The 11,772-nt window shown below is 39.7% G+C and overlaps 1 protein-coding gene and 1 long non-coding RNA gene across 2 annotated transcripts in view; both read left to right on the plus strand.

The window, feature by feature from the left end:
- LOC131251305 (uncharacterized) overlaps window positions 1-8,781 on the plus strand; it is a 40,763-nt gene extending 31,982 nt beyond the window's left edge. Inside the window, exons 3-4 of the mRNA XM_058251950.1 lie at window positions 553-648; window positions 8,525-8,781. Coding sequence (XP_058107933.1) covers window positions 553-648; window positions 8,525-8,599 — 171 coding nt within the window. The 3' untranslated portion in view covers window positions 8,600-8,781. The remainder of the gene's footprint in view (window positions 1-552; window positions 649-8,524) is intronic.
- LOC131251306 (uncharacterized) lies at window positions 1,443-2,050 on the plus strand. Its single transcript, XR_009173728.1, has 2 exons — window positions 1,443-1,543; window positions 1,637-2,050. It is a non-coding gene; the product is annotated as an uncharacterized LOC131251306 (long non-coding RNA).
- Window positions 8,782-11,772: the final 2,991 nt, after the last annotated feature.

An 11,772-nucleotide genomic window follows, 5' to 3' on the forward strand; every position in this document is an offset into this window, starting at 1 on the left:
TGAATTGATTTTAATGTTTTACGGAAAAATAACTTGTAGTGTAAGCTACATAGCGTGTACCACAGGCTATGTAGTGTTGTAGAGTATGCAAAATTAGCATGTAGCGTAGGCTACATGTGAGTAATTTATTTTCATGAGCTACTTGGTGTTAAGGCTAAGCTATGCTATGTAGCATAAGCTACAAAGCTACATATCAATGCTATTTAAAACACTGTTCTAAATTCAGTGATATTATTTCAAAACCTGTACTCATCTAGAAAAAATAGAACTATGATATCCAACATTTCTTTCTCCCTTCCAACTTTGCTATGAATATACTTCCAACTTGGCTTTGAATATATTGCCTTGGATTCTTCTTGCCCCTCAGAGTAGGATCTGTCGTCTTTGTAGTTATGTTTTCATGCTTCCCATTTCCCTTAAACCTTTCCCTTTTCATGATTTTGCTCACTTGTCAATGCTATCTTTTGAAGCACGATTACTTTCTACAAAATTACTTTTCTTTTGTTTCCGTTATTTTTTTAGTTGGATATATAACTCCTTTTCATCTTGCAGGGAAAAGTGTACAGGCTTTTTGGTTGGGAATACAGGAAGCCAGAGAGGGCTCCCCCTGCTTGTCCATACAAGCCTACTGCCAAGAAGGATTCCCCGGTAAGTTGTTGGTCTGAGTTCCTTGCTGTCAAAAAGTATTTGATGCATGGTCAAGATATTCCAAGATGGTGACGTAATGGCCATTACGTAATGGCTGTAAGGGCCATTACGAAAAAATCGATCCATAATGGCTTGTAATGCCCATAACGGTCTCGTAATGGTCATAACGGGCCCTGCAAGCATTATGGAATACCTTGTGCATGGTCCTATTTCCTTTCAAAATGTCAAGTTGCATGGTGTTTGCGTGTTTTTTTAAATTATTATCCAATAAATCATCTTCATCATCATCATTGTTGTCGTCATCTAAGCCTTATCACAACTAACTGGGGTCGGCTACATGAATCCGTTTCCGCCATTCCACTCTATTAAGGGCCATAACTTCAGTTAGACCATCCATAGGTCATGAAGTAAATATCCAGAAATTATGCATGCGAATTCCTCTTAACATGATGCTTAATTTTATTATTATTATTATTATTTGTTGTACATGGTAAAGTTTACAATATATAAGTTTGGCTAGGAATGTTGGCTGGGAATCTGCTTAAGAGATTCTTTTTTTTTTTTTTTTTTTGGGAATGGCAATGATGATGTAGAGATGAGTGGCTAACTAAAATAATTCATAAATTGTTGGTTCTGCCAAACCTTTGAAGCAAGTCGATGCTTTGCTGAGCAAAATAAGGAGGTACTGGTGAGATGCAACAGAGAGAACAAGTACTGCATGACATTATATATATATATATATATATATATATATATATATATATATGGTATGATACAATTTGTACTGCAAAAGTGAGACTTCAACTTGAAGCAACTCACTCCTAACAGGTGCAATTCTTGGTCTCCATTGCACGTGCAAACCATCTAAGTCTACTTTCCCTCTTATTACGTATTGGTGCTACTATATTTTCCCCCAAATGCATTCATGTCTAATTCTATCCTTCTCATCTTGCCAGTCATCCATCTCGACATCCTGATTTCAGCTAAGCTCATCCACTGAACATGTTTTCCTTGACTGCCCAACATTGTGTTCCATAAAGCATGGCTTGTCTTATTTCTATACTATAAAATCTCCCCTTGGATTGGTATACGGTGATCACAATGAACTCCAGAGGCACATCTGCACTTTTTCCACCCAGCTTGATGAGCAACATCCTCAATCTCTCCATATAATTGAATTATCTAACAGGATATTGAAAATGGTCGTTCAGGTATTTGATCAACAATCTTAACTACTATTTTTACTAAAATTGCATATCTTATACTCTGTTCAAGTCTAACTGATTTGTTAAACCTTTAGATTTTTCATTTACCCTTGTTCATCTCGTCAACAAAAAACCAACAATAGATGGGATGAGAAGACATTAAAAAAAAATATTTAAAAATAAAATAAAATCCAAAACCACATTCCCAGGGAGATGGCCCCAACACTAAGTCATCTCTTGAATTATAGAATTCTACTTCTTCGTGAGATTGGAGAAATAGATCCCTCTAAATTTGAAAGAGGCATCACCCAACTCACAACCATGTAGAGTTTTTTATGCTTTAATGCTTCAATTGAATGCCCTTTACCTTTAACTTCTTTTTGGTTTCTCTCTTTCCAAATGCTCCACATGATTGCTGCCAGCACCATCTTCCAATAGCAATTCCATGGAGGCTCCAAGATACTCTGAAAAGATCAAAGAAGAAGTTCCATACAGCTCAAAGTGACATTTTAGTGGAGAATAAATGGTCTCCTGACTCATCATTTCCCTTGCGCATGCTCCATTCACAACCCTAGATCCCTGTATGCATGCTGCCTCTTCTAGTATTCTCTTTTCAAAATCGAATTATTATTATTTACTTGAGCAGCTCCTTATTCTCCTTGTCAGCCTCTTCCATTTGAGCGCTTTCCTCTTTCCTTTCTGATGCATCAATATCTGTAAATGATAGCTTTCTAATGTCATCTGCACCAAGATTGACTTGCTTCAATCCTTTATTTTGGATTTAGTCCACTGCAGCTTCCTCACAAGCTTATACCTCTCCAACCTCTCTATTCTACATTCCTCCCAGCAGGTCACCATGATGCCACCATATCCACAAACCAACTTATTCAGCCACTAATTTTGGAAGCGAAATGGAGAGAGCACTGAAGAAATTCTGCCTGATTCCAAGCATATTGGCACATTATCAGATGCTGACCTCAGGTCCTTTGATTGAATGACCTCATGAATTGGTTCTCCTGTTCTGCAGAGAGAAGAAACTTGTCCTATTTGGTTCCTACCAGTTCCTCAGCATTTGGTGTTGTTCCTTCTGATTTTCTTCCTCTGATTTGTATGCGTTTTTCTTGGCAACATCTCCACTCCACAATTTCCTAGGATAAGGCCGATTTGGTGAAGAGAGATCTTCAACAAGAGGTTTATCAAACCGAGAGGGACATCCATGATTAAGATTTCTCACCTTTGATCCAATCTTTCCATGGAGGTCCCAAACAATGAATCTCAGATAATCTACCCACCTGCAAGTGTCAACATGTGGAATTCTTGGCCTACAAAGGTCTTCAACTCAAGATCTGAACATGCATTCCTTGCCTTCGGAGTGATTCCATGCATCCCTCTCGCTACCTGGACGTTTGATTTGGAGCATTCACTACTGCACAAGCTTCTGCAAGTCCAAACCCATTTTGTCAAACCTAGGTTGCTGTGTTCTGAGTATGCCCACTCTCAATAGTGACTACCTTGACTCTTGAGTCAACTAAGGAGAGATTCAACATTCGATTCTCAGAGAGAACTGATGGGACAATGTCACTAAGTTCACTCTCCAACGATATGTAACACACATTTTAGGGGGTTGGGATTTAAAATTCAAAGTCTGCTCATGAGTTGTATCACCATAGAGAGATTCTCCCAAGGAATGACAATGACTTTCCCTGCCTTTACTATATGCATTCTTCTCCTGACACCTGTCCCTTTGGGTATTTAAAGTTTCCCCATGCTTGCCACCTCCCTCTAGCTCTTAACTCAGGTGATTCCACCAATCTGTTCATGCCAACGGGATGCTGCCAATTCGATTTAACCCCTCCTATCTGTATCGGTAACATGCTTGCTTGGCTGGACAATTCCACATCAGAGTGTCTTCCTACTTGGTTCGCTTAGCTTGTTAACTTGGTATGGGCATGGGGTATTTTGGTTCTCCCGCAACGGCAATCCCCTTTCCGTCAATGTCAGACTCTGCTTTGTATAGTAGGATACATGATGCTTCACCTTCTTGTCTTTACAATGTACGTGCATCCTTTCACAATGAGATGGAAAGGAGTGTTCAAATTGAGGGATCCATCTACAAGTACAATTTTTTAAGACCCAGCGATATCGTTGTTTTCCAATGGTTCTTTACCCATTTTCAAATTACCTCCATAGAAGTCCTATTGAAGTAAGTTCAACTCACCAGATAAGCTCTCAACTTGAATATTCTTTCAGATTCCAAAGAGATTGACTATCATGCATGAATAGGTCCACTTATTTGGGTTATTTTTCTGTAGGACGGGGATTTTTTTCTTTTGTTGTTAATAGCGTCTCTCTCTCTCTCTCTCTCTCTCTCTCTCTCTCTCTCTCTCTCTCTCTCTCTCCAATATTGCTTCGTCGTGCCAAGGGAAGATTGAAATATTTGACCAAAGAGAAACTTGATGAAGAATTCAACACTTATTACCAATGGATCCTGGAAAATGCCCAAATTATGACCTGGTTATGGAATAGTATAGAAGCCTCCATAAGTGCAAATGCCATGTTTTTGGCCTGAAGTGTACAGAAGTCCCTACCATCAACGAAACACCCATTTATAGGAGGTAATTTTATTCGGCTTTGATATTTATTCTGCTATGCATAAATCTGCTGTGAACAACATGGCATACTTCTAGTGTAATCGGTGATCTTCTTGGTTGTCACTGGGAGGGGTTGTAGCTAAAAATCACTTTAGTTATCTTACTGTTGTATTAGTGTCCTGCAAGAAAAAGCAAGTGTCCACATTTACTCAGCAAATATTTCACTGTTCAATTGTTAGGATTGTCAGATCACCCTAATTCTTGGGCTATGCTACTTCACGAGTTGGCCACCAGATCAACAGTTTTCACTGCAGTAGATGGTCTGTGCTCTTTGGTTAATGATTAGGCATCCAATTCTTGGATATATTTGTTCTAGCCATACTTGTGTAATTTGTTAATTCTAATTCCTAATTTTCTGGCTACTGTGCATTTTTTTTTAATATTATTATTTGTGCTGAAAAGGATACACTTTTGCTATACATTCTGTCGCATCCCCTAATCTTCCCCACTTTCCCTCTTGACAACCTTGGGTGTGCTAACTTTAGGAGCCACTTCCATCCTTTTAAATACCAATTTGGTTTAGTTAGGATTGTTTCAATTGTAGCTTTATGTCACTCTTTAGTATTCTGACCTTTTATTTTTATTTTCTTGTCCATCTGGTTTCTTTCTTTTGTCTGCCTGAAGACGGTTGGGAGTTGGGTTGGCTTTGGATTGCTTTCCTGTCTTTTTTTTTTTTTTCCATGAATGTTTTGCCTTGCATTTGTATGCTCTAGGGCTGCAACTTGGGATAGGGTCAACCTGAACTTGATTGACCCAACCTGAGTTCAGGTTGGGTTGTCAAGGTCCTTTGGCTGGGTTTGGGATGGAAAACGCCTTGAAATTGCGTTGGGTTCGGATTGAGCAAAATTCTGGTTGGGTTATATTGGCTGGGAATAATCACATGTTTTGGGCTCTGGTTGGGTTGGGTTGGATTGGGTTGAATTTGGGTTGGGTTCAGATTAGGCACCTCATGTTTGAATTCGGGTCACATTGCCAGTTGGATCCTCTTGAGGTAGATCGAGCTTGGGTTGACCGTCAATCAAACCTGACTTGCCTCAGTTGCATCCCCTTGTCCCACTTGGTCCTCTTGACACTTCTCTTGCTACCAGCTCAATGTGGATTGAGGATTCTGTTTACAGGGAAGAGGAAAAGATGTAGTAGTTGCAGATGACATTGTGTTGAGTGGGGCTAGTTCCATCCTTATTTCATTATTTTAAGACATGGATCCTCTATACTGCTGTAGTAGCTGATCATTGTGTTTGCTCAAAATCCATTTGTGCTCCATTCATCACTGACCTATCTATCGTTCATACACCTTTCAGTTTGGATTGAAAAGCATGAACATGCTTTTCTGTCTGTCATGTGTTTTTGGTGGGAATTCTTAGTTGTAGGATCCTTGTAACTAATGTTTTCAATATCGACGATATCGGCCGATATATCCTACGATATATCTTGTATTCCACCTGTGCGATATGAAACACAGGTAGGTGCTGATATATCCCACATGTTCGATCTAGTGAGTATTTTCAATTTTCGATTCCTTTTTTTTTTTTTTTTGTTGAAATTATGTTAAATCAGTGTCAAATGGTTAGAAATCCATTGGTTCTTCATGTTTTGCATGAAACATCATGGACTTGGAGCTTTGGTTTCGATATCCATTGGTTCTTCATGTTCTCCTCTCCATGTTCTTTTCAAAATTTTCCTTCAACCAGTTGTCAATTGAGACTAATTTCAAAGTATTTAGGAGTATTTGATGAAATGATTATCACATATACTCCAATTTCGAAATTTGAGCGTAGGTGGTTCGATTAGGCGAAAATTGAGGAAAATTTGAAATTTCTCCAATTTCTCCAAAATTTCTTGCAAAGTTGCACTCCAAACATGAAATCAAGCATGAATGAGGGCTGATCTACTGATTTGTTCAAGTCCTTACCAATTTTTGAAAAAAAAAATATCATTTTTTAATTAAAAATTATTATTATTATTATTTTTTTCGAAATTTCCCTTCAACCAGCTGTCAATTAAGACTAATTTCAAAGAGTGTTTGATGAAATGATCATCACATATACTCTAAATGTTATGCATTCAAGTTGAATATAGTTGCATTAGTTCAAGACAACACAACTTAGGACCCTATACGAAGGAAACCTATTATGTGCACTTCTATTTTGAGATGTTATAATTTAAAAGTATGTATTAAGGTCTTTTTTAACAATCCCTGAAGTTTCATTGAAAAATTCAACCATATTCCTCATGTTTCCCAAAAAGTGTGATAAATTACCCAATACAAACGATATATCCTGAGCGATAACCGATACGTATTTGTATCCTAAGGATGCGATACATAATGCGATACCGATATTTCGAACATTGCTTGTAACTAGGTGCCACTCCCACTTTGAATCCCTGCTTCGGACTTCCACTCCCGCTTCCTACCTATTTATACTTGTTTACATTTTGAAAATGGGGCCTACCCCACTTCCACACCTGAATATGTTGCTGCAGCTATATGTGGGATGGGGGATCAGCGACCTACTATTTAATCATATGAACTTGACTTTCTCATATACATATACACGTACGTGTACATAAATACATGTACACACACATGTGCTCCCACACACAGGGAAAAGGTTCTATGATGTCAACCTCATGGAAATTTCCCATGTGGTCGAGCTATGTGGGCGCCACTGTGACATGTGTTGAACATCTAGACCGTGCATTTAGTGAGTCCCCTCTAGGTTATGGGATGTCCTATAAATCAGCCGTATCCAGAACTTGGGCCATACAATATGAAACCATGTAAAATCATGCCTAGAAGATTTAAAAGCACTTGGTGGTGCCTGTGTGTGTGTGTGTGTGTGTGTGTGCGCGCGCGCGCGTGTGTGCGTGTGCGTGTGTGGCTTGAAATTTGGCGTGACCCCTCATCTAAGTGTGACATACAATGGACGGGTTAGATGTCGGAACCCCATCTTTGTTGGCCCAATAAACAATCAGGAAGATTTCATTGGGTGGGCATCCACTCTTAACTGTTGTCTATGGTGTGGCCCACCTAAGTGATGGACTGGCCTAATTTTTAGGAATATAGCTCACCATGGAAGGGTGCATCTAATTGATGGTGTGGATGTCGGCTCACTTTACATTGAGGTCCACAGAGCTCAACCTCATAGAACCTATTCCCAAGCATGTGTGTGCGTGTGTGAGCATGGGACCGTGCGTGTGTGTGTGTGCGTGCGTGCATGTGTGAGCGTGTGAGCGTGCGTGCGTGTGTGTGTGTGTGTGTGTGTGTGTGTGTGTGTGTTGGAATCATTTTGCTAAGAGGAATGGCACTAGCAAGTTTTTTTTTTTTTAAATCGTTTTGGTAAGAGGAATGGCAATAGCACTTGGTGGGGCCTACTTGAGTTTGGAATGGCCTGAAATTTGGCATGACCCCTCATCTAAGTGTGACACAGAGTGGACGGGTTAGATGTCTGAACCCCATCTTTGTTGGCCCAATAAACAATCAGGAAGATTTCATTGGGTGAGCATCCACTCTTAAGTATTGTCTATGGTGTGGCCCACCTAAGTGATGGCTTGGCCTGATTTTTAGGTCCATGGCTCACCATGGAAGGGTGCATCTAATTGATGGCGTGGATGTCGACTCACTTTACATTGGGGTCCACAGAGCTCAACCTCATATGTGTGTGTGTGTGTGTGTGTGTGTGTGTGTAAGAGGAATGGCAATAGCAGTTGTGTGTGCGTCTGTGCATGTGCGCATGTGTTTGGAATCATTTTGGTAAGAGGAATGGCAATAGCAGCTGTTGGAATCATTTTGGTAAGAGGAATGGCAATAGCAGCTGTTGGAATCATTTTGGTAAGAGGAATGGCAATAGCAGTTGTGTATGTAGGGAGATGGAACTCAAGAGTGAGGCGCTGATGTTTATCCTGTTACAGAAAATGCTTCCTGTTAAGTGTTTGATGCCCACCACTTTGGTGGGCCAGAATGTGCACTGACTTTTTGTTGACAATAATTTAACAGATAGATGGCTTTGATCATTGCAGGTTGGAGAAGCATTGGGCAAAGTGCAACCGGTTCCACAAGCAGTGGAAGCAAACGGCAATAATAAGCATGACTGATTTCCAAGTCTTCCCACTTTCCACTGGCAAAAGAATCGAACTTTTTGAGTACCCAATCTTTTAATTGTGCTCTCAGGATAAATGTGAAAGACACTGAATAACTTTCTATTGACAATATACTTAAAACCTTCATATTTTTATTTTCTAATGAAAGATAAGTAGCAAACTCATTAATCGTGTGATAGGAGTCACGCAAGGTTTAAGTCATCGCTGTGATGGGCATTGTGGAACGAAAATGTTCTTTGTTGTTAGACTCTGGTAATGGGCTATTTTTTAGTGCTCTAGCAGTGGCCCTTGTTCATTTGTTACTTTTAGTTATCTGAAAAAAGAAAAAGAAAAAGGAAAATGGAGGTTTGTTAAGCCCACATGCTTGCAGAAACCTGCCCATCCACATGCAAGCACATGTGCCGATATGGCAATTGCTATGTTATCCAAGCATTCCATCAGGTGGACCACACTGTTTAGATCCTCTGGCCTAAAATTCAGGCCAATTGACACAACGGGTCAGCTACAGCATACAAAAATGGACGGATGATAAAAGTTGTTTGACCCATTCGACTGTTTCTTATATTGTCGCTCGCCTGAGTGAACTGCCTTGCTTTTTGAGGCAGAAAATCAATAGTAAATATGTGCCATATTTGCAGGTGGGGCTCGGCACATCAGGGCTTAGCAAATCTATAGGAAAAAGGTATTTGTTGGCAGAATTTGGCTGTCCTCGCGCATCAAGTATGCTGGTCGATTCTGTGCACCATTGAGTCCAGTGACGTACTTATTGTAAACACTGCAGTTTCTAATCGAGACAGTACGTCGTGCACGTCTCAAGGATCACGACCTGTCTGAATTGCTTTAGCCAGCATCTATTCGAAGACAGCCTGTGCACCCAAAAAAAAGAAAGAAGGGAGCACGCGGCATGCTTGAAAGAGTGTGTATGCTCTCCAGAGTGTGATATTTATCACTTACAACACGCATTCGATTCTCTCAAGTCATTGTCAGTGTGATTGAGACCAGTGTTCCAAATACCGGTATCGCGCAATGTACTGGGCCCTTGGGATACATATACATATAGGTTATCATATGGTATATATTGTTTGTGTTGCATAATTTATTATACTTTTTGAAAAACATGAGGAATCATTGGAGAATTTGTTGAATTGAAATTCAACAAAACTTCCAAGGTAAATATATTCAAATATAATGCATAACATTTATAAATATATTAAAACATGTATATCCACACCATTCATCTGTTTTGCCACCTTAATTTACAGCACCATCCCAAAATTGAAACAAATCCAACTATCTAGTAGACCATGCCATAGGAAACAATATTGATCGAAGGCCCTACAGTTAAAACCTTCTTAGGGCTCATCTAAATGTTTTCGTAGTGTTTATTTACAATCTAATCTGATGATAAGTTCACGTAAGCCTGGATGAAAGGAAAAAAGATAAATATAAGATTGATCCGGAACTTTTGTTGCCCGTTAATTCCTTTGGTATGGTCCACCTGATAATTGGATGTGCTTCATTTTTTTGGATAATACACTAAAATGATTTGGAAAATAGATAAACAACCTGGATACGGAATACATACAATAAGGTGGGCCTCGCACTAATGGCCGCATGGTCTTAGGGGAGTTCGGGTGTCGCCTAAATCAGCTCTCCAATTCCTGACATCTTTACCTTCTTTTTTTTTTTTGGTCTAGGTCTTGGCTGAAAAAAATGAGGTAGATTGTGTGGGCCCATGCATTGTATCCATGCCGTCCATTCATTTTTTCAGATAATTTTAAAGTATGAGGCAAAAAATGGGGCCGAGCCAGAGATCAAGTATACCACATCATGGGAAAAAGAGAAAAAGAGGGAATAATGATGCCACCATTGAAACTACTGTTTTATTTGGTGTGGTCCGGTTGAGCTTTGGCTCTGCCCTATTTTTAGGCTCATTGGCTAAAATGATATGAAGAAATGAATGGGTAGAGTGGATATAGCACATACATCACTGTGGAGCCCACGGAGTTTTTAAATAATGTTGAGATGTCCTGCTGTAATTTCAATGGTTCAAAGAGAAGAGGCACGTAGTATAGGGTACCCTGACCGTGGGGCCACCTCGACGTAATATAGTATATCTACACCGTTAATTCATTTTGACAGATCATTTTAAGATATGGGCCAAAAAATTAGGCAAATTCAAATCTGAGGTGGACCACACCATACGAAAAAGTGTTCACTGAATGACCACCATTAAAATTTCTTGGGGGGCTACAAAAGTTTTTGATCAAGCTAATATTTATGTTTTCCCTTCATCTAAGTCTATCAGACCTCATGAATAGAATGGATGGCAAATAAACATCACGGTAACGATGGATATCATTGCCACCACAGCTTCCCGTGGTGTTGTCCTTAAGCCTTATGTCTACTTTCTTCTTCTTCTTCTTCTTCTTTTCTTTTTAAAAAAAAAAAAAAAATTTTTGTTAATTTTTTATTTTTTGGGTTGCTTGTTAGTACACAAGTACACACTCTATTGTTAGCCACCCCCAGGGAATCGAATCCATACCAAGACCTCAGCGTTGAAACTAGGTATCTTCACTCATTCTTGCACTTGAGCAATGGATAAGGGTAAACCTTATATCAACCTACATTTTGGGCTCATGCCCTAAAATGACGTATCAAATGGATGGACGGTGTGGATAAAACACATATATCATGGTGGGCCTTATAGAGGCCCTGATAGGACCGTCCATCTCTAAGGCTCCCAACCCGTGTCCGACAAGGATTTCCTTGGAAGGCTTTTGCAGGAAGTTCCTTCACTGCAATACTAGGTGGGGGCCATTGTGATGTTTGTGAGAAATCAACCCCATCCATCCATTTTGCAAGCTCATTTTAGGACATGTGACCGAAACTGTGGTGGATCCAAAACTCAAGTGGGTCATATGAGAGGGAAAATTGGGGAAAGAGTTTCCTACCGTTGAAACTTTCCCGGGCTCCACTTCATGGTTATATGCCATCCAAACCATTTATGAGGTCATTCCCACTGGGATGAAGTGAAAATACGAAAAACTTATCTTGATACAAAACTTATGTGGCCATAAAAATGTTGTAATGGTGGTCATTGAATCCCTACTGTTTCCTCTCGTGTGGCCCACTTGAGTTTCGAATCCACCTCATTTTCAGTCGCA

This window comes from Magnolia sinica, chromosome 7, assembly GCF_029962835.1.
Source record: "Magnolia sinica isolate HGM2019 chromosome 7, MsV1, whole genome shotgun sequence".
NCBI lineage: Eukaryota > Viridiplantae > Streptophyta > Magnoliopsida > Magnoliales > Magnoliaceae > Magnolia > Magnolia sinica.